This window comes from Labeo rohita, chromosome 18, assembly GCF_022985175.1.
Source record: "Labeo rohita strain BAU-BD-2019 chromosome 18, IGBB_LRoh.1.0, whole genome shotgun sequence".
NCBI lineage: Eukaryota > Metazoa > Chordata > Actinopteri > Cypriniformes > Cyprinidae > Labeo > Labeo rohita.
Window position 1 is genome coordinate 8,785,791 of NC_066886.1, and position 27,550 is coordinate 8,813,340.

The 27,550-nt window shown below is 37.3% G+C and overlaps 1 protein-coding gene across 1 annotated transcript in view; it reads left to right on the forward strand.

The window, feature by feature from the left end:
* The window catches only part of cdh13 (cadherin 13, H-cadherin (heart)), a 394,548-nt gene that overhangs the window by 179,933 nt on the left and 187,065 nt on the right, over window positions 1–27,550 (forward strand). The window contains exon 5 of the mRNA XM_051135516.1: window positions 5–157. Within this exon, the coding sequence (XP_050991473.1) occupies window positions 5–157 (153 nt within the window). The remainder of the gene's footprint in view (window positions 1–4; window positions 158–27,550) is intronic.

The following is a 27,550-nucleotide window of genomic DNA, read 5'->3' on the forward strand; positions in this document are numbered from 1 at the left end:
ATAGGTGATCTCATCTGACATGAAGGAAGACCATATCTTCCGTCTAACGGGAAAGGGAGCAGATCAAGACCCTAAGGGTGTGTTCAGCATCAACCGACTGACGGGAGAAGTAGCGGTTAGCCGAGCCCTGGATCGAGAGGCCATTGCATACTACCATGTGAGTGAGATTTTAATTCTGCTATCTGCTGTGTTCTGCTTCCCCACTAGCATGCTGTCAGTGAGTGTGTAGAAGTTCAGTTAAAGAGCTCCATATGAAACTGCAGGTTTATTTAAGTCATATTAGACTGCCGCGCAAATAACCAAACGTCCCTAATCGAAAAAAAATATGCTTTTGCTTCACTCCATGCATCAAGGCGATTAATGTCTGTAATGGCTCGTGTCTCTTCGGCAGCCAGCGAGTGGTTCAGTGAAGGAAAGCAGACTGCCGTACAGGATGTGGGACTCCAGTTAGAGGATGCAGTTATTCTACAAAATGTGTGTGTGATCAATGATGCAGCTGTCAGCTGGCTTGTCAGACACTCGGTTAATGTGTGTTGCAAGTTTGTGCGTGTGAACATGGTGGATGCTTTCCGTTTTTGTGTTAGCAGTCTGACGGTGACTTTATCAGGTTGATTAATAGCTTTGTAGAGGAAAAAAAGTGTCTTTAAAGACCTCATTATAAAAAAAGACTTTTGTGACTTTTAGTCAATATATGTTACTCTGCTGTTCAAAAGTTTGAGTTTAATGGTTGAGTTTAATTTTAAGATTGTTGTGTATTAAAAAAATACTTTTATTCAGGAAAGATGCATTAATTAATGTTTTAATAAATGTTTTTTTGAACATTCTATTCATTGAAACATTATGACAAAAAGTAACACAATTTCCACAACAATATTAAGCATCACAACTGCTTTCAGCAGTAACAATACTTAAATACATTGAAGCCTTTAGTAATGGCTGCTGAAAATTCAGCGTTGCCAACACAGGAGTTAAAGGAGAAGTCCACTTCCAGAACAAAAATGGACAGATAATGTACTCACCCCTTGTCATCCAATATGTTAATGTCTTTCTTTCTTCAGCCATAAAGAAATTATGTTTTTTTGAGGGAAACATTTCAGGATTTATTTCCATATAATGGACTGGTATGGTGCCCTGATTTTGAACTTCCAAAATGCAGTTTAAATATGGGTTCAAACAATCCCAAATGCGGTTGTAAACGATCCCAGCCGAGGAAGAAGGGTCTTATCTAGCGGTGAAAATAACCGATCGTTTTGCTAGATAAGACCGTTCTTCCTTGGCTGGGATCGTTTACAGCCACATTTAAACTGCATTTTGGAAGTTCAAAATCAGGGCACCATACCAGTCCATTATATGGAGAAAAATCCTGAAATGTTTAACTCAAAAAACATAATTTCTTTATGGCTGAAGAAAAAAGAAACATGAACATCTTGACAAGGGGGTGAGTACATTATCTGTAATTTTTTCTTCTGGAAGTGGACTTCTTTAATTATATTTTAAAATGTATTAAAATAGACAACAGTTATTTAAAATCCTAATATTATGTCACAATATTACTGTTTTAACTGTATTTTTAGTCAAATGTATGAAAAATAAATACTAACCTGAATCTTTTGCACAGTAGTGTTGAGACCATTGTGTCCTAGTTTACTTGTAAAAGTTTTGCACTACAGAGATTTTTGTCCAATCAAATGCTCTCTAGAATAATATGTCTCTCCTCCTGCACTCTAAAAAATGCTGGGTTAAAAACACCCCAACTTGGGTAATTTGGCAACCCAGCGTGGGGTAAATATTGGACAGAACACATGCTGGGTTATTTTGACCCAGCTGGTTGGGTTAAATGTTTTTAACATGCTGGGTTGTTTTATTTAAGTCAACTATTGTTTAAAAATTATTATATTGTTGGCTTAAAATGGACTGGAACACAAAATTACAAGAGGCAACAGCAATAATCAAAAAATTGAACATTTATTATTAAGCAGAACACATTAAATACAAGACAAATTTAATTTATTTGGGTGAATACAGCATAATTTACAATATTACATGCATTTAAACATGTTTAACAAGCATTTTAGACATAATGTAACAAGTAGCATTTTGATTTTAGTGTATTCAACCGTTCTCTGTAATCGCTTTATAACCAAATAGCCCTAATTCTAATTAAATAGTGCCGGTGTGTTGCCAAAGTCTGAGCCGATAAAGGGCTGCTGTTCGCTGGGGTAACTGCGAACTTCAGACCACGGACTTGTGTTTCACTCATAGCTAAAAGATGGTGTGACTGACTCCAAAACCTGCCCATAAACAAACAGTACTGACAGTAGAGCACATATTTTAACATCAAATTAAATTCAACTCAGTACTATAACAAATAAAATCCATTTATTTTATGCAAGGCAAAAGGCGTTTCCATCATGCGAAGTGAGCACTGCTAACACAGCTAACTGACATCTCGTCCTTGTTTGTTGCGTAAAATAAGATAATCTATAGCACAGTAAAGACTTCAGAAATGAAATAAAATGCATACAGACCTTTATTTCGCTGAAGAAGTGCACCAGAGAACCGCTCTCTCCTGTAGAGGACTCAAAAAGCCTCCGCTCTGACTAACTCAGCAGCTGGGTTTTTTTTCATCAGAGACAGGCTTAACCCAGCAGTTGGGTAGGAAAAAAAAAACAGCGTTAAAAATGACCCAGCAATTTAGTTACAGAAAAACTACTCTCTTAAAAATAAAGGTGCTCTAGATTCCATAAAAGAAACTTTTTATCTAAATGGTTTCTTAAAGAACCTTTAACATTTCACAAAAGGTTCTTTGTGGTGAAAGAAGGTTCGTCAGATTATAAAAAGTTAAGAAAGAGATGGTTCTTTAAAGAACCTTTGACTGAATGGTTCTTTGTGGAACCAAAAATGGTTCTTCTATGGCATCGCTGTGAAGAACCTTTTAAAGCACCTTTATTTTTAAGAGTGTACTCAGCACCTGGGTACAAAATCTTAAAAATAACCCTATAAAATGACCAACAAGTTGAACCCAACATTTGGGTTAAAAAAATGACCTAGCACCTGGGTAAAAATTTTAAAAATAACCCAATAAAATGACCCAATGGACCCAATTTTTTAGAGTGTGTCTATACTGTTGATCTTCAACCATAACATAAGGTCTGTAATACCTGAAAAAAGCAATTTATTCCTGTTTATCTTAATGGTAAATTGTCAGCTCTGGTACAGGTCTAAAGCTTATTGGCTAAGCCTTCAATAATTCCCTCCCACTTCCTGTTTTAATAGGCAATACATCAAAACATGAAAGAATTTCTTGGGGTCTTCAACCGGAAAAGGAGAGACCTTTCAATATGTAGAGCTTTGCCAGAAGAAAAGACCACCCTGTGGTAACTCCAGATAACAAGATAGACAATACGATTCCTTTGAATTGTTTGCTCGGTTGAGCGAGCTGTTACTTTGATTCGAGAATTCCAGAGCTCTTGTTCTCTTTCTCTTTGTGTCCTGTGTCGTTTGACAGATAAAGAAGGGTTTACCTGGTTTCTATCCCCCTGTAGAGGAGAACTAAAGCGGCTGTGCTTAGTTTGATATCCACATGTCTGGCTAGGAACAGATTTAATAAAAAAAGAGTTGCTCTTCTTCCGCCCTCGTTTTGTTCCCCACTGGTATGCCCTGATAAAGTGTTCTTAGCAAGGTTTTTGTAAAAAAAAAAAAAATCTGTCAGCCTGATGCCTTTGGTTTGTCTTTTTAATAAAAAGTCGTCTTTTTTTAATAAGAGATCATTCTATATATTAAGTCTGATTTTTTTTGTAGCGCACAGGCTGTTCTTTGCTTGGGGCACTTCAAACTTTAAGTCGGATGAGTGTATGTGTGTTTGGGTCCAAAAAAGTTCTGTGAGGAAAGATGGCAGATTCCAAATCACATACTTCTCAGGGTTCTCCACAGGCTGAGCAGCTATCTTTGAGATGGAAGGGAATGCTAATAGAGTGCTAGACAGCTTTGTGAAGTAAAAGTAGCAACGGTTATGTAAGATTTCCAGTAATGGCTTTCAGTGTAGAGTAGCTCTTGTGGTAGACATTTATTATTTCTTATCCAGTAGCCATGTAGCCTCACCAAACAGTACATGACTGTTCTTAAAGGATTACTTCACTTCCAGAATAAAAATTTCCTGATAATTTACTCACGCCCATGTCAACCAAAATGTCCATGTCTTTCTTTTTTCACTCGAAAGAAATTAAGGTTTTTGAAGAAAACATTCCAGGATTTTTCTCCATATAGTGGACTTCAATGGGAGCCATAGGTTGAAGATCCAAATTGTAGTTTCAATGCAGCTTCAAAGGGCTTTACACGATCCCAGTCAAGGAATTAGGGTCTTGTATCTAGCAAAACGATTGGTCATTTTCCTCAAAATTATATACTTTTTAACCACAAATGCTCATCTTGCACTAGCTCAACCTCATTACGTAATCATGTTGGAAAAGTCACCCGTGATGGGCGGAAATGCCGACCCAAAGTGAATGTGCTAAGAAAGTCAAACGCTCTTTACAAAAAAAGCTAAAACAACTATGTCAGATGATTTTAAGGTTGGAGGAGAGAATGCAATTTATATAGAATATAGAAATATGTATAGAATTTTTTGAAGAAAGAAAGACATTAACATCTTGGATGACATGGGGGTGAGAAAATTATCAGGAATTTTTTATTCAGGAATTGAACTGATCTTTTAATGTTGGAAGGAAAAATGGAGCTTTTCTCTCTCATACACTACTGTTCAAAAGTTTTGTGTCTGTAAGAGTGTTTATTGTTTTTGAAAAAAACATTTTTACATTATGAGTAATGAATCAAATAATCAATCTCTTACTAACCCCAAACTTTTGCATAGCAGCCTGGGAAAGTCTGATTTATTCCGCTGATTGGTTTCATACTAAATGGTTCTATTTCTCAAATGTAGCGTTGTAAAGTATGATTCATCATTGGATAGACAATGTAAATGAAGACAGAAAAAAAGGTTAATTCATCTAAGTCAATGAACAATATGTTGAATTAGTTTTGGCTTGGTAATGTAGTTTCTGTTATATTTAGTACATATTTAGCATTTGAAGTGGCACTGTCATCCTCAGAGAGTCATTCATTCAGAACTCCTCATTATTTTTGTGCCAGCAAAAATGCAGCTTGATTAAATCATGCATTGTGTCATTACAGAGTAGCATGTATTAAGCTAACTACTTTTTCTAAATAGTATCTTCACTGTGGTTTAACAGCTTCAAATTACAATTGTCTTGGAGCTACAGTTCCATTGTCGCTGCTCCAACACTGCGGATGGCTTTCTCACAATTTTCTAACCACCATGGCCTAGGTCTGTTGGTCACGGCAGAGCGGGTGTGTGCTATGAAGAGGAGGGTAATCTCAGGTACACAGATCCCGGTTGGGATCAAAGCCCTCACTCGGCAGAGCACTTGACATTTACATCTCCTTATCTTCTTTTCTCTCACATCCACACCACCCGCAATCTCAAAAGCGTGCGTCGAGCGCGTGCACATCAAAGCTTGACATTTTACAGCACTAATGCTCACACACTCCTATCTAGATGAGGGAATGATGCTAACCACAGCTGTTTTTGCATCTGTTTGCTGCGTCTTTCTGAGAATGATTACTCTTACTGTTAGTGATGCATTGAAATGCCTTTTGCTGCTAAAACAACAAAACTAACATTAAAGTTTTGTAGAAAACCGAAACTGAAAATTGTGTTTTGGTAATTTGGTAATTAATTTAGGTTCCTCCAATGTTATTTTACCGCTTTCTCTCTAGAGTTGTTTTGGGAACACGTCGTATTGTAATGATCCACTGGCTCACCTGCTATGGCTGAGAGCCTTGGAGCCCCTGACCTCTAATGGTGTGTTGTTCTCCATCTAATCACACAGATGGGCCAGTTCCCTCTCGCCTCGACCACCTCACGCACACATATGTAGTGCAACACCTCTGCGGCGCCACACTTCACCTAATTCCCGTTCCACACTGGTGGGAATAACCGCATTTTCCGGCTGATCCCTCTGCAGCACATCAGGAGTAATTACACCACGGCTAATTCCAGCCAATCTCACACTAGGAGTAATCACAGGCGTGTGGCAGCACATACCGGGAGGGGGGGAGGCCGGGGATCCAGGCCAGGGACTGTTTTCGCAGGCGGTGCCGCGTCGCTGCTGTGCATCTTAGTCACTGGCTCCGCAGGAATCAACTCGCAGCAGTGTCTGGCTGCAACTTTTTACTCTATGCTAATTATTCCTCCCTATTGCCATGTGTATATGCATTAGTTGCCTTATGAGCCAGGTGAACAACTACTGTTTGAAATGAAAAAAAAAAAGTTTATGTTTATATTTTAATAAGCTAATACTGTTTTGTGGTTGCCAAGGGTTTGTAGTGCAGTTGCAAAGGTGTCCTGAAGTGTTTTTTTAGTGTTTTAGCATGTTGCTATATGGTTGCTAAGGTATTTGGGGTGGTTGCCAAGGTGTTGCAGGATGGATCGAGTGTATAGCATGTTACTATGTGGTTGCTAGGGTGTTGCATTGGGGTTGTTAAGGTTTTTAGCATGTTACTAAGTGGTTTCTAGGGTATTTGATGGTGGTTTTCAAGGTGTTGTAGGGTGGTTAGTGTTTAGCATGTTGTTGTGTGGTTGCCAAGGTGTTGCAGTGTGGTTGGAGTGTTTAGCATGTTGCTTCGTCATTGTTAAGGTGGTATTGGTGGTTGTTAGGGTGTTGAATTGGGGTTGTTAAGGTTTTTAGCATATTACTAAGTGGTTGCTAGGGTATTTGGGATGGTTGCCATGGCATTGTAGGGTGGTTAGAGTGTTTAGATTGTTGTTGTGTGGTTGCTAAGCTGTTGCTAGGGTATTTTGGGTGGTTGGCAAGGTGTTGTAGGGTGGTTAGAGTGTTTATCATGTTGTTGTGTGGTTGCCAAGGTGTTGCAGTGTGGTTGCTAGGGTGTTGAATGGGGGTTGTTAAGGTTTTTAGCATGTTACTAAGTGGTTTCTTGGTTATTTTGGGTCGTTTCCAAGGTGTTGTAAGGTGCCTAGAGTGGTTAGAGTGGTTGTGGTTGCAGAGGGATTGTTAAAGTTTTTAGTATGTGGTTGCTAGGGTGTTGCATTGGAGTTGTTATGGTTTTTAGCATGTTACTAAGTGGTTGTTTAGGATGTTGTTATATGGTTGCTAGGGTGTTGCACAAGGATTGTTACGGTTTTTAGCATGTAGTTGCTAGGGTGTTGCATTGGTGTTGTTAAGGTTTTAAGCATGTTACTAAGTGGTTGCTAGGATATTTTGGGTGGTTGCCAAGGTGTTGTAGGGTGGTTAGAGTGTTTAGGAAGTTGTTATGTAGTTGCTATAGGGTGTTGCACTTGGATTGTTAAAGTTTTTAGCATGTGGTTGCTAGGGTGTTGCATTGGGATGGTTAAGGTTTTTAGCATGTTGCTAAGTGGTTGCTAGGGTATGTTGGGTGGTTGCCAAGGTGTTGCAGTGTGGTTAGTGTTTTGTGTTTGCAGTGGGATTGTAAAGGTTTTTAGCATGTTGCTAAGTCCTTTCTAGTATATTTTTGGGTGGTTGCCAAGGTGTTGCAGAGTGGTTAGTGTGTTTAACATATTACTATGTGGTTACTAGGGTGTTGCAGTGAGGTTGTTAAAGTTTCTAACATGTTTCTAAGCAGTTCCTAGAATGTTTTATTTGGTTTCCAAAGTGCTTTAGTGTTTTATCGTGTTGCTGCATGATCGTAAGGGTGGCTTTGGTGGTTGCTGGAGTTTTGCAGGGGAGTTTTTTGAAGGTTTTTAGCCTGTTGCACTTGCTAGAGTATTTTGGATGGTTGCCAAGTTGCTGCAGTGTGGATTCTGAAGTGTTTTGGGTGTTTTAGCATGTTGTTGGGTTGTTAGGGTTTTGTTAGTAGGTGCTAAGTGTTGTAGTTTGTTTTGTAAAGTGTTTTAACCTATTTCAATGGGGTTGCTAGGGTGTTTTAGTGGTTGCTAGGGTGTGGCAGTGGGGTTGTTTAGTGGTTACTATGACATTCTGGTTCTTGAAAAAAATGGTGATGGATAAGGACTTAAAAGAGAGGACAGACAAATTATAGCATGCTGACAAACAGAGACCAGTTGATACGGTGTGTCCAATGAATGGATATTTATTCTCACATTACAGCAATCGACTGAAGCTGTTTAATTCCCACTGTTTAAATTTACATCCCACAGATCAAACTTGTAGGGAATGCGAACACATGGACACCAAGAGGAAGGCAGATACACACTCTCACATGCACGGCATGAATATACAGGGAGTCACACTGACTCTCATTCACACATACATGCAAACACAGAAGTGCCCACACACATTACCACACATGTGTGGACACACATACAGACACAGGCAAATCCCAGAGCGATTCTTTCGTATTTAGGAAGCGTAGCATTTCCCCAGACCGACTAACTAACCGTGCAATTGACATCTTAGAAGCGCTTTCTCTCTGCGAGAGCCACAAAGTGACTCCTTAATTACGTTCTTCTCTGCGGCGTTCATGGCCAGACTGCTGGAAAACACAAGGCCACGATAAAGGCTTTATTATTGGACTGGAATCAGGAATCAGGCTTCCGTGTCATGCCTTGTTAATATCCTCAGTCTACAGGGAAATCGCACTGTAAAGTGTTGAGCATGAAGGACCTGTGATGAAGGACCCATGTTGTGATCACTGTATGAGTAACTGATTTCAAAACAGCTTCTAAAATAGGAGATTAAAAGAGCATGATTCTGTTGTACAACAAGACGGGAGATCAGATAAGTATGAGTAATAAAACACAAAAAACGATTGTGGTTGGAGCTGTGGTCTAGTGGTTAGCAAACACAAATACTCCAGATACTGTATCAGCCTTCCAAGTTAGACAGTGAGTTGAGATTATCTGTGATTATTTTGAATGCACTCCCACTGATTTATACAGAAATATTTCAGTTTATTTGGTTATGTAAATATATGTGTACATTTTGGTAAATTCAGAATTGGTTAAGGTTTTTATGTATATTTATATTATTTATATGTATATTTTATGTATATTTGCAAGACAATTTTTGCAAGAAAACTGTGGGAAGTAAATTAATTTTATTAGTAATAAATACTTATTTTATTATTAATAAATTGATTACTAAATAGATTTTTTAGATATAATTTTTTATTATTAATAAATCTTAGTGCTGTCAAACAATTAATCGTGAGTAATCACATCCAAAATAAAAATAAGTTCTCGTTTACATAATATATGTGTATGTACTATGCATATTTATTATGTATATATTTAAATGCACACACATGCATGCATATATTTAAGAAAAATGTTTTGGATGCGATTAATCACGATTAATCATTTGACAGCACTAATAAATCCATTAATAAACAGTGTTTCGTTTTTATTTTATATATGAGAAATACCACATGAGTAGCAGTGCAATATGGCTGTACATTAGCATGGCTGTGATTTAGCCACAGAAGCCTTGTGCTGCAAGTAATCACAGCGTGCCGATATACAGCGATATTGCACGGCTACGAGTGTGATATTACGTTTATACAACAGTTCGATGGCACAAGTGTGTAAATACATAAAAAACACCAATTGAGTGTTTTCAAAAACCTTCTTTTGTGCCAACTACTTCCTTCCACCACAAATTCAAATCTGCTTTAGAAAAACAGTATTATTACATTGGGGGATTTTGGCATTCACCATGACACTCGCTGTGAGAAATACCACAAGCAGAGTGAAACAAACGGTGAAACGATTGAAGTTACACTATCACTAGAATATTGCACTCCTCTCAGCCAATCAGATTCAAGGACCAGAAAGAACTGCTGTATAAATATATATATAAGCAAGATAAATTTAGAACACCTGGAGTATAATGCATATGTTCATTTTAGGAGATTTTCCTCATGAGCAGCTTGGACATTTTGCAGGGTAACTTCTTTTGTGTTCCACAAGAAACAGTTGTGTTTTTGAGTGGCATAAGGGTGATTACATTCCTAGTCATTGAAAGAACATGTTGCTCATCTCTGTACATAACTCACTTTTAAAAATCATTCTTCAGTGTCAGCCACATGAATAAAACAGCAGAGAGACACCTAGTCGGGAGAAAAATAGAAAGCAAAAAAATGAAGAAGCCAACCATGCATTAATATAGAACATATGGATGATGTTTTTTCCTGTGTAGCTGCAGCCAAATGACAGTGCCGCTCCACTGCCTGCAGAAGAGTCACATGATGATGTGTCGAGGGGTGTTTTGGTGCCTTGTCTCAGGTAGACAGACTCTGTGCTCGCCCACAGCGGGTTGGCACTGCGATATCGCGATGGGCCAAGGCTCGTCTCTCACAAATAACCACTCCGGTCCACAGTAGGGCTGAAATAAGACCCGTGTGTCCAACAGCTGTTTGTTTGCCATGGACCTGACACACACCCTGATCCTCGGGGCGCTGGCATGCTGCGTTTGATGGCGGGGGAACGGCGGCATCTGTGCGTGTGTGTTTTTTGCGCGTTTATTTGTGTGTGGGTGCGTGCCATCTGTCCTCCGAGTAATTGCTGGTATTTATATGATCTTAATTGTATACTGAGGACTGTGTGCTCTCAAAGCTAGTTTAAATTGAACTGTTTTAAGAGATATTATATGCTAAACATGAGAGATCCGTGCGTGCAACCAATCAGCTAACCATCTGTGTCGGCTTCTGTTTTTTTATGCGTTGAAGTTTGTGCATTTAACCCTTAGATGTAGTAACCCAGAACGCCATTCACAACCTTTTCCCTCATTCATTTTTTCCCATCTTCTTAGTATTCCTTAATGTATTCATTATCAACAATATGACAAGTTCCAACAGATAGAGAAATATGTGTAAAAAAATTTGCAGTTGTTATTAAAATATCAGGAGTGTTTTATAGTACTTGGGCAGTTTAGAGAATCATCTGAGGTAGATATACGTTCTGGGTCGCTAAAGACCCAAATATATGTAAAAACGATTGCCGAAACATTCTTGCATTCAAGGGTTAAACGTATTGCTGCCCACATTCGTCACTATAAGGACCGTTTGTCCTCTGTCACATCTCAAAAACTGTCCTTTTGAGTGCAAAACCCAGACTATTAGGTCAGCTGGAAGTGGCCTAAGGTAATATCCCATTGTAACATCAATTAGAGTTCTCATTATGTGTGGCCTAACACTAATTACTGCAATTATTTCCTGCTAACAGTTATGATCCCTGTAGTGGCGTATGCTGAGACGGCCTCTCATTTTTTAAGCGTATGCGGAAATGGCATTTTTGGTCCACTGTGGCTTGTTCCCTCCGCTGAGGTTCATCCATCGGGACGGGTGTGCGCTTCCTTGCGCATTACAGTAATGACCTTCACGGTTTCCACAACTGAGAGACCGGCGGCGTCTCTGTTTTCAGATTGTACTCTGATACCTAAAACCAGGCCAATAGTCGTGTTTAATGGCACCCGCTGGTATTGCTGTCTAATCAGCCCCCTCCGTACCGCACCAGTCACGGCTGCGGAAATGAAACATTAAACATTTAATGGGAGATTAAAACCTCCATTAGTCTGAAGAGTGCTAAAATGCAGAGGGAAAGTGTTCAGGTTTCCAGATTTTACCCTGTCCTAGTTTATCACACAAGGTCAGAGCCAATCAACATGTGTGTCAGCAAATAATGATAAGAAGTGAAGGTAGGGCTGAATAGATTTGGTGATAACTGAAGGCTGAATGGATGTTTTAATTACAGTGCGTGCAACAATGTACTGATATTGCTGAAATGTTCTGAATTTTAAAACCCCTAAACCGAAGTATTAATTTACTCATTTGTAGATCATTTTAATTGTTTTGTTTTGAATGGTCATCATTGGATTTTGTTTATTTATTTATTTTTTATTTATTGGATGGGATGCAATAAAGGTCTTAATCTGTCATGAAGCTTGTTTCCACCACTGAATAAATAATATAAAAAAAAAAGTCATTGCGACTTTTTATCTCATAATTCGGATTTCTTGCAATTGCGAGTTTACGTCTCACAATTCTGAGTTTTTTTTTCAGAATTGTAAGGCATACTTGTGAGTTTTAAAGTTAGTATCGCATGATATAAACTCTAAGAAAAAAGTCAGATTTGCAAGATATAAACTTGGAATTGCGAGATGCAAACTCGCAATTCTTACTTTTTTCTCTGAGAATTGTGAGATAATAAACTCGCAGTTGTGAGTTACTTTTTTTCTCAGAATTTCGAGTCTGTATCACGCAATTCTGACTTCATGACATGCAGTTGTGAGTTAAGTCAGAATTGTTATAAACTCGCAACTTTCAGAGCACACCAGTCTTTTCCCCCCCTCAGAGCTGGACTTTATAACTCACAATTGCGATCTCACAATTCTGAACTTTATATCTCACAATTCTGAAAAAAAAAAAAAGTCAGAATTGCAAGATACAAACATTTGCGAGATATTAACTTGGAATTGTGAGAAAAAAAGTTAGAATTGCTAGAAAAAGGTCAGAATTGCATTTGCATTTGTGAGAAGAAAAATCTGAATTGAATTTGCGAGATATAAACTCGGAATTACGAGAAAAAAGAGAATTGCGAGATATATACTCTGAATTGTGAGTAAAAAATCAGAATTGCGAGATATAAACTCGATTACAAGAAAAAGAATCGCAAGATATAAACTCGGAACTGTGAGAAAAAAGTCAGAATTGCAAGATATAAACTCGGAATTGCGAAAATATTCAGAATTATGAGATATAAACTCGCATCTGCGTGAAAAAAGACAGAATTGAGAAATATAAACTCGGAATTGCTAGAGAAAAGTCAGAATTGCGAGATATAAACTCAGAATTGTGAGAAAAAAGAGAAATTCAAGATATAGACTCGGAACTGCAAGAAAAAAAGAATTGCAAAATATGAACTCGGAATTGCAAGAAAAAAGACAGAATTGCGAGATATAAACTTAGCTGTGAGAAAAAAGTCAGAATTGCGAGATACAAATTTAGAATTGCAAGAAAAATTGTTTGCAATCATGTCTATTTCTTGCAATTGTGAGTTTATATCCTGACTTAATGGGCCCTATTTTAACGATCTAAGCACATGGTCTGAAGCGCATGGCACTGCTGTCCCTGTGTGTGTAATAAGCAGAGTGTATGTGCATTGTACACCTGCCTACAGGCGCATATTACTAACGCGATCTTTAAAAAAATATTTTGCCATTGACTTTAGACCAGGATTTTAGTTGGTCAATAGCCCAGTCTACGTGCCAACAATGCACCTGAACACACCTCCTTTTCAGACCAGCACGCCCATGGGCGAACAAATGGGCAGAAATGCATTCGCTATTTAAACGGCGTGGCCCAGGACGTGAAAATGATAACTGCGTCAGGCTGAAACTAGCAATAAACACTTGCGTCACGCCTGGCGCCGCATTGCGCCGGTGCGTGATAGGGCCCAATATTTCACAATTGTGAGTTTAAATCACGCAATTCTGAGAAAAACAGTCAGTATTGGGAGTTTGTATTATTTTTTATTCAGTTGCCTCACAGTGTCTACATTTTCATACTTGTGAACTGACTGAAAACAAGACACGGCTGAGTGTCATGACAAGAGCAAACCAGCTCTGATTCAGCATTTCATTTAAGCAGAACTGATGCCTAAAACCCAAGCTTAGCTAAATCTTTAACGCTATTAATTTGCTGCATTGCAAGCACTGATACTTCTTTCAGAAAATGCTAATCTAGAAGAATATTCCTGAAAAGAATATGTTGTGCTTTGGATGGTGGTGTGCTTGTGTCCTAGAAGTCTTCTTAACTAGAAAGACTGTCTTGATCATCCCACTTTATCAGACCATGCTGATCGATCCATATGGCTAGACTAGCATTAGCCAGCTTTTTAAGCAGGAATAAAAGAATTTGCCTTCTAAACACTTATCAAACCCGTGTTTTTCCAACCAGTTACATAGATGTGATCCCAAACAGCGAGGCTGTCACAACAATTGATCCTTGAATGATGCATTATACAATTGTGATTGAGGTTTTGTTCAGAGTAAGGCTTCATGAAGTGAGTGTGGTGTGGTGTCAGTTCTTAGCTGGCCTTCTTAGGTCTGGCCTGCGGTTGAAGGCCTTATCTCAGTGGCTTAACGATGATGGATTCCTGCAAGGTCACTTTGTAAACTGGCATATTAACCACAATGCGTGCGAGGATAAAATCGATGCAGTCTGAAATGCTGCACGCAGAAGGTGTTTACAAAAATCTGAGCACAGAAACCTTGTGTGTGATGTCTGATGAATTTAACTGAAGCTGAGGGACAAAATGAGGTCTATTGTAGAGCGAACTTTTAGTAATAATATATTATTTTTTTTTCTGTAATGCTACTCAAAACCCAAGGACACTTCACAATGGTTTTTATAGTTGAAAATCATATGAAATCATAGTTTACCCTTGTAAATAATGTCACTTGAAATTCTATTAAGTTTAGAAAAGATTTCCATTAATATAGGAAAGGATGTGACGTGAGGCCAAGTTTGGTGACCCATATTCGGAATTTGTGCTCTGCATTTAACCCATCCAAGTGCACACACACACACTCAGAGCAGTGGGCAGCCATATTGCTATTGTTGTGGTGCCCGGGGACTCACTCAGGCACTCACTCAAAACCACGACTCACCTGAATTGAGGATGGAGAGAGCACTGGTTATTCACTCCCCCGCTGGACCTGGGACTTGAACCTGCAACCTATTGGTTACAAGCCAGACTCCCTAACCATTAGGCCACGGCTGCCCCTAAAAATGGCTAATGTTGGGAAACCAACATTAGCCATTTTTTAAGCTCAGTTTTGGCCTGTTTTGACCTTGAGTTAAGCACTTAATTTTGCTTACAAGCAGTGTAATTTAAGTTGCTTTAGAGATAAGGTGATGTTTGATGGACATGAACAAAATGTACATTTTTTAAATGCATTTGTGTGTGTGTGCCTGAGTGTGCAAGCCAATTTTTGAAGACACGTTTAAGTTAAGAACATTTAAGTGGAAACTATTATAACCATCTTGCAACAGCTGTGCAGAAGCAATTTGCGCAAGAAAGAAAGTTTAAATATGAAATACATTCGAGAAATTAAAAAAGCTGGCAAAGAAGAAATATTTTTACAAGAAGAAATGTAATTTAAATTTGACTCGATCTGGAGAAAAAAAGTTTCATACAATTAAAGGGAAGTAAAATACTCTAAGTAAGAGAAACAAAAATAGATTAAGATAATTAATGTGCTTAACTTGTGTTTGTTGTCACTTTTTAATGATCTTTGTTTTTCTTATCTGAATTTTTTTTTGTTAAAGTGTGCAGCGCTGCTAAAAATACAACTGTAAATTTGAGCAGATGTGGTTAAAATATCCTTGTGCAGCTTCTGAGGTGGATTGAGATGATGATTCTGATCTTGTGGGCTTGCATTTGGCAATATACAATTAAATAATTTTAAAATATTTTTAATGGATTTTTTTAATATCCTTTGATCAATGTAGCACCTTTGTTGAATTAAAAGTATGAATGTCCTTTTAAAAATCTTAATGTACTATGTGATACAGTGCTATACAGTAATGTGTGTGTGTGTGTGTTTTTGGATGTTTGTGTGTCATGGCCATATTTCTTTATGCAGCTCCGCTTTGTGGTTTTGTATTGCAAAAATATTTGACTGTCTGTTATACATACTGTATATACTGAGGTCAAAAGTTTACATACACCTTGCAGAATCTGCAAAATGTTAATTATTTTACCGAAATAATTACAGAAGGTTCAAACGCTCACTGATGCTTCAAAAGGAAAGAAAATATACATTAAGAGCCGGGGTGTAAACTTTTGAACAGAATGAAGATGTGTACATTTTTCTTATTTTGCCTAAATAGCATATTTTTTCATTTAGTACTGCCTTTCAGAAGCTACAGAAGATTCTTACATGTTTCCCAGAAGACAAAATAAGTTTTATTTACCCTGATCTTCAAATTCCAAAAGTTTTCACACCCCCAGCTCTTAATGCATTGTTTTTCCTTTTGGAGCATCAATGATCATTTAAACCTTCTGTGATAGTTGCATATGAGACTCTTAGTTGTCCTCAGTGTGAAAAGATGGATCTCAAACTCATACAGTCATTGTTGGAAAGGGTTCAACTACACAAAAATGCTAAAAAAAAAAAAAAAAAAAAAAAAAAAAAACCTAAGTATTTGTGGGACCTGAAGGATTTTTCTGAAGAACAGCGAGCAGTTTAACTGTTCAGGACAAACAAGGGAGTCATTTCACTACTGTCACAAAAAAAAAAAAAAAAAAAACACACACACACACACACACACACACACACACACAAGAGCTGTGGATCATTCAGGTAACAACACAGTATTAAGAACCAAGTGTATGTAAATTTTTGAATAGGGTTATTTTTATAACTATATTTTTCTCTTGTGGACTATATGCAAATATATATATTTTTTTTATGTGAAATATCTTATTCAGGTCAGTATTAAATAAAAAATAACAAGCATTTTGTATGATCCCTCTTATTTGGGAAAATAATTAACATATTGCAGATTCTGCAAGGTGTGTGTAAACTTTTGACCTCAACTGTAGCTGTATATGTTTTTTTTTTTGTAAAAATTGTACCCTGTATAAACATTGTCTCCAGCCTGTGCCAATGTGTGTTATGTTTCATGCTAACCTGGGGTGTCAATACATTCTACAACCACTAATTACCTGTATAATACAATTAAAACAGTGAGTTCCGGTCATAAATGTTTAGCTCTGTTTGGAAAGAAAGAAAAGCTGAAATGCAGAAACAGACCTGCTCTCTTTCCGTGGTGTTATGAGTTGCGAGATCCAATATGATTGAGCTGAAATGCATCATCATTTTGTCAAATGATGATGAAACCTCTCTTGAAATTAGTGGATCATCATGTCACTTACAAGGATCTTAGGGAAGTGATGATTTGACGAGTAAGAAAAAAAGAGGAATAGAGGGGAGAGGAGGGATAAGTGTCTCTAGACAGCCCTTCTGTAGATGCTAGATTTTAAGATGTCTCTTCACTGGTAGAGCCACATGTCTCAAGTGTCTCTCTGGAGACTCACATCTCAACACACACATACACACACTTACACCTGGTGAAGAGGGTCTCATGGGAGTCCATCTGGCCTGACAACAGAACACACACATCACACATGATAACTTTTTTATAAAATTATAATCAAAAATGTCTTATAATATGCTGACTCCACCAATTTTAGATGAGGTGACTAATAGCTGTGGACTGAAATAGAGGTGTGATTTTTTTTTTTTTTTTTTACAGCGTCAAGATGTTTGAACGAGAGTGGCTCACCTCCTTTTTTTTGTGTATGTTATTTATTTTTAAATTAATTATGTCTTGCATTTTCAGAATCGCGTGGTATGTGGCTGGGCTGTCATTTCACAGTTTTACATTAACGAATCGGTGGGCGTTTTCACGCCAGCAGCTTGCTTGGCTTGAGGATAAAGGGGTGGTACTTTCGGGGGGATTTCCGATTAATCCAAGAGGCAGGTGGAGGGCTCAGCGGGAAGGGAAAAAAAAGTTTGATTGCAGTGCGAAGGCGGCCTTGAATTCCTCGGATGGAGTGCGCCCGTGCGAGAAGAATAACCAGACAGTTGTCCACTTCATTTACGACTGGCTTTGGAGATATGTCCAGAGACAGGTGATGTTCACCTCCGAATCTCTCTCCTCTTTTCTGCTTGGCTGGCCAGTAATTTACTGGGCACTGGTGAGCAAGGCATGCTGGCCTGCACACAGGAAAACTGTCAGTTTTATTTTTCACCTTCTCTTTTTTCATGCTTTTTTCTCTGTGTTTTCCCCTCTGAAGATAACACCTCTTCCTCAGCCTTTCAAGTAAAACTCAATATGTACCAACAGACATGTATAAATAATATATGATGAAAAGCAGCACTTGTGTTTTAGAAATACACTTTTGTCTTGAATGCTTCTTTCAAGAATCTACTTATTTGAGGCTTTGAGATCCAAAGGGGTTTTTTTGTAGGGTTGAAGTGTACTTTTTTATCAGTACAAACTGTAGCTTGTGTGAACGTATTTCCTTTTTTATATTTTCTTAAAGTCTTTAGATGCTTTAGTGCACAGAGCAGTGCTTGTCAGAAGTTTCTGTTTGTTCAGAGTCGAGCTGAGAGGATAAAGTCAAACTGTGATTTTTTTCAAAACACTGTCATTCATTTATGTCTAAATCTTTATATAAGTCATTGCTGTACAGTATTTAAGAAGGTTTTTTTTGGTAACACTTTACAGTAAGGTTTTATTTGTTAACATTAGTTAGCATAAATTAACAATGAAAAATACTTCTAAAGCATTTATTCTCAGTTCATATTAAAGGAGTTTACTTCCAGAACAAAAATGTACAGATAATTTACTCACCTACTTGTCATCCAAGATGTTAATGTCTTTCTTTGTTCAGTCGATAAGAAATTATGTTTCTTGAGGAAAACATTCCAGAATTTTTCTCCATATAGTGGACTTCACTGGTGCTCCAAAGTTTGAATTTCCAAAATGCAGTTTAAATGCTTCAAATGGCGATCCCAGCTGAGGAAGAACGGTCTTATCTAGTGAAACAATCGGTCATTTTCGAAACGAAAGGACAATTTATATACTTTTTAACCTCAAATGCTCGTCTTGTCTTGTTTCTGCGATGCGCATGCGTAGTCTGTGTAATCCAGATCAATACAGTTAGGCAGGGGCATCGCTAGGGCTAATCATTTGGGGCTCGAGCCCCGAAAGATTTTTCTCTAGCCCTGAATGTTTTTGTATCGCCCTATGATTATCGAGAAATTTACAGAATTTGTCAAAGTTTGAATGAATTAATCAAAAGCCGGTCATTACTCTTTAATCAAATCACGATATGGACTAGTATCTGTAAATATTACGCCGCAAAATACCATTTAAATATGAATCCTGCATGTTCTGCGTGTCTCTTTATGAATGAATGGTGCAGACGCGCGTGGCGCTCCCGGTGATTTCAGCGTCTGCCATAAAAAATGCATGAATAACATCTCCAGACTTGCTCCGAGAGTACTTCGTGAGCATTTCACTGTTTCATTTGATTAAAACCAAGGTAATATACTCACAGAATTTAACGATATTCACGGCAACCTATTAAAAAAAAAGTTTGGGTTTAGCTTGTAGACATTGTGCCAGAAATATATTATTATCATTCAGTAGAATGTACGTACATACATTACTACTACTACTACTACTGTTGAAAAATTAATGAAACTTTGTTAAACAATATATCTTCCATCTTTTAAATTTTTAATAGCGCATCCTTTATTTGCCAAAAATAAAAATTAATTTTCATTAATTAAAAGATAAATGTATATTTTATGCCTTTATTTGATAACCAGAAAATTTTAAATACACAACACAGAATTTCACAAGGCTGTTGTAGAAATAAATAAAAGTTGTTTTATGCATTCAAATAAGCAGACATGCTAAAACAAATTTGGTAACAATAAAGCATAAGGTGAGAAAAACATTTCATAGGGCCCTAAACATAACTTAACTTTTGATAAATTGACGATAAATTTTGTAAGTTTCATTGTTTAAATTAATTAGCCATTTTGTTGTTGTTGTTGTTGTTGTTTTTTAAATAAAATTAAATTTAACCATTAAAAAGGAGTCCAGAAACGTAGGATCCAGGTTCACCCACCTGTGTCTAACAAAATCTTACGTAAGTATGATGTGAGCTCCCATCCACCATCACTAGCCCCTGATGTTTTGGCGTTAGCCCCAGATGTTTTCAAATCCTAGAAACGTCCCTGCAGTTAGGGTATGTCGAAAAACTCCCGTCTCGTTTTCTTCTTCAACGTCAAAATCCTCCTACATTACTTTGTAAACACTAGATTGGTACTTATGCAGCGATGTTGGGGGATTTTGAAGTTGGGGGAAAAAAATGATATGGGAGTTTTTCAACATACCCTAACTGTATTGACTGTATTGAACCGGAAAAAAACAGAGTTCAGACAGACAAGCGTTAGAGGTTAAAAGGATATAAATTATTAATTTGTTTCAAATATTACAGATTGTTTTGCCAGATAGGACCTCTCTTCCTTGGCTGGGATCTTTTAGAGCCATTTGAACCTGCATTTAAACTGCATTTTGGAAGTTTAAACATGGAGGCACCATTGAAGTCCACTATATGGAGATAATTCCTGACTTTTTTCCTCAAGAAACATAATTTCTTATTGACTGAAGAAAGAAAGACACAAACATCTTGGATGACAAGTGGGTGAGTAAATTATCTGTAAATTTTTGTTCTGGAAGTGACAGAACATACATATATATGTTGAAACATAATCATATTGGTGGGATCTTTTTGCGTAGCCAAGTATTTAATTATCACTATAAAATCTGTTCCACTTTGGGTCTTGATTATGAGTTATTTTTAGGTTCAACTGAACTAATTGATACCAAAATATACTGTAGATTTCTTTCCACTTTCCTGGCAAATGTTCCTAAAAAGTGCTCATTTTTAAAATCACCCACCTTAGTACCTTGTGTTAACAGGTTTTTTTTTTTCTCTTGGGTGATCTGAGGCAGTCATAATCCTGGTAGTTGCGTAAACCATGCCATCATTTTCATGTGTAACATGTATCAGACGTTCAGTGGGAGGTTTTGTGGCTGTGCCGTCTGAGGCCTTGCCCTTATTAGTTTATTTATGGAAGTTTCTGATTAAGAGCTCTCTTGAATTGTATTTCTGTTTCTGCTGCGTTCGCGTCTTTTACAGTATGTGTTCCTTTACTTGGGGGAGTGATTCCCTAAATGAAGATGTATTCATGCACACTTCCAGAGTGGATTGTTTTGTCATGCCCCTCTTTAGAAAGTGGAAAAAATGGCACTCTTCCATCTCCCTTGCCCCGTAGGTCTCTAAATGAGTTGTGTTATTGGAAAAAGGAAGTGCTGCTCTCACGTCAAGGGACTTGCGGAGCGAGATCTGAGCCGGTCTTTGAGGCTTTCTCAGGCGACAGCAGCCACCAAACAAATGTGAATGAATAATGCCTTTAGAGAGGCAAGAGCCATTGCTCTAGTATGAAACACCTCCCAAAGCCCTGGTGACTTTTTTCTACGCATTTCAGCAAGCAATTATTTTTATCTGGCTGCTGCTATAAAGGATCTTCCCCTGCTCTCATTTTCACTCTTTCATCATTTATTCCATCACCTGACCTTACTCCTTTTTTCTTTTAAAGTCACTCTATTAATACCTATGCGAATCAGTATGTTATATAAAAAAGAGAGATTCAGATGTATTTTTTCACCTCCTTTAGTTAGTTTTATTTCTCAAAGCCTTCAAAAAACCTTTAGAGGAATAGATCGCTCAAAAATGAACATTTCCTGAATATTTACTCAACCTCAGGCCACCAAAGATGTAGATGAGTTTTTTCATTAGTTTGGAAAAATTAGGCATTACATCACTTGTTCACCAGTTGATCCTCTGCAATAAATGGGTGCCGTCAGAACGAGAGTCCAAACAGCTGATAGATTAATGAGTCTTTTAAAGTTAACATCTTGTGAAGCAAAAAGCCTGCATGTTTGTAATAAACAAATTCATCATTAAAATGTTTTAATGATGGTTTATTACAAACATGCAGCTTTTCACAAGATATTAATTGATGGACTGGAGTCGTGTTGATTACTTGTGAATTATTGTGATATTTTTGTCAGCTGTTTGCACTCTCATTCTAATGGCACCCATTCACTGCAGAACATACATTTAATGAACAAGTGCTATATAGTGAAATTTCTCCAAAACAGTTCTTGAAGAAGAAACAAACTCATCTACATCTTTGATGGCCTGAGGGTGAGCAAATTTTCATTTTTGAGTGAATTACTCCTTTCAGTGGATTGTTTATGGTCAGGGAGAGCGCAAATGTTTTTGCTTTGTATTTACGCTCACTAATTATGTGCACTTCATACATATTCATGAAGATTAATGAGTCTTTTAAAATACAGGTAGTAATCTAATCAATAAGTGTTCAATCATGATGCTTTCGGCATTCCAAATCCCCACAGTACTTAGAGCAAAAGTGAGGTTATGTTAAAAAAACACTCTTGTCTGATGGATAGATGGATTGCAAATCAGTTAGTGTGACAGGGTGAATATAACATCAGCTAATTAATATTCATGAGCCAAGCTGTTAAGATTTATAATTAGTTGCTCCCTATTTTCACAATGTTCCTATATGCTCTTTTATTTTTGACATCAGCGTTCAGAGTTTACATTAGGAATGAATCTAAAAATGGCGGTTATCAGAACACTCTGTTTGAATGGGCGTGGCGGATTGTAGCAGTGGGAAGTACAATAAATGCCCACTTCTATGATTGGCTAACAGTTTTGCAGTTTTTCACAGATGGACACTGCTATGACTTAGGTTAAAACCACATGAATACGCATATCAAACAGACAAAGCAATAGTGACCACATAATAAAAACAGTTAGGGGAGGGTGGGGTAAGTTGAGCAAGTGGGTAAGTTGACCCACCCCCAGTATCTTGGCAACTGTACACTTTTACTGTCACGTGACCATGCATTTTAGAATCACACATAATTTCTCCCAGACTGTGAAAAGGAGAGACACATGGGAGGAGTGAAAGGCACCCATTTACTTTAAAAACTGTTTTTGGCTTGTCAAAGTAAAATTTTTGCATAACAGATGTAATGGCTGTTACATAAAAGCAAATTTATCCAGGTCTTAAAAGTATTTACGATGCATAGACGATTTAGCAATAAAACCATGCAAATCATTTAGGTAAATGTTAGCCTGAATTGGTAAGCTTGCCAGCTTTTCCTAAAATGCCAGCTATGGGGCAAAGTGAGCCAAATGCTGTGGGGTAAGTTGAGCCAACACTTTAACTTACCCCACCATAAGGCACTGAAGTTAAGTTAAACTGGTGTTTTAATGTGATATTACGCAACTGGTTTACTTTATCATAAATATACATATTATTTGTAGTTTATTTGGTAGGGACAGTGTACAAGTGTACCAGATCCTTCACTGAGAACCAGAAGATGCTTTTCACCACATTATAGTCATATATCTTTCCACCTGTAGTTTCTAATGGCCTGTTCGACATTGCAGAAAATCTACCATACCAAGAATGTTTTGACTAAAATGTTTATTCATTTCAGTGACATTTATTCCGTCATTCTAATTCAGTTTTTTGTTTATTTTCACTTAACAAACTCTCTGTTTAGTCTGTTTTGGGGAAGGTTAAAACTTTAGTGTTCAACATGTTGTTTCAGAAATGCAAAAAAAAAAAAAAATTAAAGATTGAAAATGAAACTTAATTGGTTTTATTTTAAGTTAGCTGTAAGAAAAGAACTATGACTGTTTGTAAAATTAAATTTGATTATTACATTTGTTTTGTAAAAGAGGTAAATGATCTTTAAAATTTCATGGGTTTGAATCAGATTCAGTGAGGTGGTTCATCTTACCCACTGACTTGGGTCAACTTACCCCTAACCTGGGGCAAATTGAGCCACAGGAGCACTTTTTTTATAGGAAGCCATATTTTGAGAACTGTTTGATCTAGATACATTCAGATAATTTAAAATGACAGGACACATCCTGAAATTACTTTAGATACTTTTATTGTACTTCTGTCTCTTAAGGTAAAAAAATCTCTCATTTTACCCCACTCGTCCCTGCTCACACTTGTGTGTTGTGACAATCCTGTCATATCCAATATAGTCGCACAGCATCGTCTTTTAGTTGTAGTCTCTCTAAAAAATCCTGCATCGAATTGTGCTTGTTTGTAAACAAATCCACTGTAAAATTAAATGAAGGAAGGATCTTCATTAAAAATAAAGTTCATCCACTCTTTCCTAATGTTGGGATCAGAAGGAGGGAAATTCAAAGTGTTTTGTCGTCTTCGGAGCCATCTTTATTGTTTGGTTTCTGCGTAGACCTGTTTCCCTCTCTCGTTATTTACACTATGCGTGCGAATCAGGCGTTGTTTAGCCACACTAGTGCGTCATAAAGTAGCACAACCTGTCGTTTTGGCAGATTGGCTTCAATAGAAGCTGTTTTTAGACTAACAAAAAAAGTTTTGAGTTCTGAAACTTACAGGATGATAGTACAATGTCCTCTTATATTTCAAAATATCTAGGGAATTTTTATTTCTTAGTTCATGACGCCTTTAAGATGTTGGCAGAGGTATCTGCATTGGTTATGTTGGGTTGCACTCTCTGGTTGGGAACGTGCAACACCAGCACACTTTAGCCATGCTGTAAGTTGTAAAATAAGAGCAAACATGACAGTAGAATACATTAACATAGAAGTTACAATAAATTGTGTATGGTGGAAAAAATCCAAAACTGGTTTCCAAATGGCAGTTGCTTGTGTTCGCACATGTCCGGGCTGTTCCCTCAGGTCTTTCATGCTTCCATATGCCGCTTTTATAATGGATGCAGTTCCTACAGTCTCTAATGGACAAAGTATAGAGGCCTACAATTTGCAGCACTTGCACCTGGACTATATTTGCAACAAAACAAGATGCATGGTTTCTTCATAACCTAGCAAATAGTCTGTGCACAGTAATATTGTATAACAGCTGCAATAAATTTCAAGTTCCTCCGAGTGTTTTGCTGTTTCAATATACCTTTGCTTTCACTTTTCATCGTCCCATTAGCCTTTCTCCTCTTCACTCGGCAATGAGCTCAGAAACAGACAGGAAATGAGTCTAGCACTCAGGCTAGCTCAGCTGCTCTCCGATGGCTCTTTGAAATATTTAAAGTCCATGCAGACACACGGCAGATGTGAACAGGAATTGTGGATTAGAGTTTGTCTCACAGGATTTCCCTGGCAAGATGTCCCAAGTCCACTTACTTCGCTCAGCGCACATAAAACCCTTGTGATGTCTGCAGAGTACGAAAAAAACTGACATACAGGATCAATTCATTTAGCTTTCAGAAAAACTTTTATTCTCTGTAGGAGGCATGAAGCCTGGCTTCATTATCTTACTGTATCTGTTCTCCCAAGAGCAGCTCGCTGAATTTTTGAGATTCAGCATAAGCAATACCATTGCATTCCCAGTGGATGAAAGGATACATGGATGGATTTTTGGATAGACGGCTAGCTAGTTAAGACTGCACCTAGTCTTGTTTTGCTACAAGTAGCAAGTGCTGCAAACATAAGTTCTCTTTATTTGGTAGACTGTAGAAACTATTTTCATTAAACAAAAACAGGACCGGACCTGAGGAACCATATGCACCAATACAAGCCTTCTCACCATACACAAAGTATTGCAGATTTCATTTTAATGTGTACTACTATCACATTTGCTGTTATTTTAGTCATCCATCATTCACTTTCTCTCATTATTTCTCAAAGCATGTCCAGAATGTGGACATCTTACATGAGAGTTTCTGTTTCCAGCTGGACGGTTTTCATAGGAAGTCTGTCCACTATATTCTTACCAGCCGGTTCTTTGTATTTGAGGGTCAACTACGAGTGCCCTGCACATACTGCTTTTTTATTCATGAAAGCTTAGCAATCTGGACAGATCTTAACAGCATAATGTCTTGTTTTGTTTCTGTCATTTGAGTATTTGTTGGTAGATTCAATCAGTGTTTTTGATTAAAGTTGTTTTTTTGAAGACAACTGACACATTTTTTGTGTGTTGGTTTCTTGTTTTCCAGTTGTGCATCCTTGAGCTTTCAAACTAGGGCTGGGCGATATGGCCCAAAAATTCACAATTATTTTTTTTCATATCAGTTGATGTCGATAATTGTCACAATAAATGTCAGATTTTTATTTCTTTCCAGTTTAAAGGCAGATTTTTGCTAGAGTGTGAAAGTTATAAAAACCAGATGGTTAAATGTGGCTTTAAAATATTCTTTATGGTCAGAACATGACAAACACTTCTTGTGTCTTGAATTCTTCACACTTTTTCCTGTCATTTTTCCTTAACAAAATAAATATCTTAATAGAAAAAAAATATTTCTTAGTTTAGCAGGTTTTAATGAGTAATTCTGTTTCAAATGAAGAAGCAGGTTTGTGTTGCCTGATAATATTAATAATAATGAAACTTTTTTTGTCTCCTAGAAATACACATTTGATACTAGCTTGAGTTGTAGATGTAGATTTATGTTCATTATCAAAATCAGTAATATCAGTAAATGAAATGTAATAGTAATATCATGGTGAAATGTAATGTTATTCTGAATGTTTGAGTTTTTTTTTTTTTTTTTTTTAATTAACCATTGCTCTTTCATAGTATCATCCATAGATCAGGATAATAACAGTTAAAAGCACAAACATAGCACCTCAATACCATGGTAAAAATGTAATATGGTTGCTGTCAGACCCCTTGGACTGTTTGCGTTGGTTTTGCCCTTTGTCACACCCCCGTTGGACTGTTTTGTTGGTTTCTCCCTCTTGTGTCCATATATGGTCTTTCCTGTTCCGTTCCTTGTTAAGTCATTATTGGTTAATCACCCACACCTGTCTTCGTATCATTAGCACTCCTTTATAAGTTGGATTCTGTTCATTGTTTGTCGTTGGACCTTAACGTTATGTCGGTGTGTGTTCCCCTGCCTTACCTGTCTGGATGTACCTTTTTGTGGAGTTATTAAAGACTTTTTGTCATGTTGCGTCTTAGTTTGTCTCATTCCCACACAACTGTGACAGTTGCTAGGTGTTTGTATGAAAAACAGTTGTCTAAATAACTTACGTTTAGTATAAATGCATTAACGCTATAGCTTAATCACAAAAGAAAAAAAAAAAAACTGTAATTATATTCCAAATATATTCCATCCAAATACATTTATGTCTACATTAATAATATAATAAAATTCGACACAAATATACCAACATTTCTGACACATTACCACTGTGCTGTTAGTGCTACTACAGTAAACTGTATCGTTTGCACATTGTGTTTCTCCTATTAGTCGGCGCTGTTTCATCTGGATATAAACCGAGTCATTTGTGTTCTTCACTGAATTCAAGCCCTATTTCGAACTCTAATTTGCGGTTTTTATTGAAAGGATGGACAGTCATTCCTACATCCACCATATTGAGTATTAAAGTTTCCCATTTATTTTTCTATAGTCATATGTCGTTTCCACATATGCTGTCTCTGTTATTTATACAGCTTTTTTATCCTTACGAACAACTCAAAACCGCTAAATGTTGTTGGGAGTCACTCGTGTGAGGAAATGTCACCTTCAGACCCATTTCCTGAAGATTTCTGTTGGGAAAACCTTTCAAAATCATAAAGCCCCAGAGGACTGGAGTCTCAGAGGAGATGAGTAAATCTCCAGAGAATGCCTATTGAACCCTCTCCATATGTATAGCTTCCTTTACTTATTCCCTACCTCTTTAATAGAATGGTAAAACACCAAGTTAAGCAGATTTTTCTGCGCTAAGAGAGCCCAAATTCGATAGATGCACCTCAGAGGGACATTGTCTCCTGGATGCTAATTACCACTTTCTCTAGTGTTTGTACAGCTGAGATGTAAATACACCCTTGAT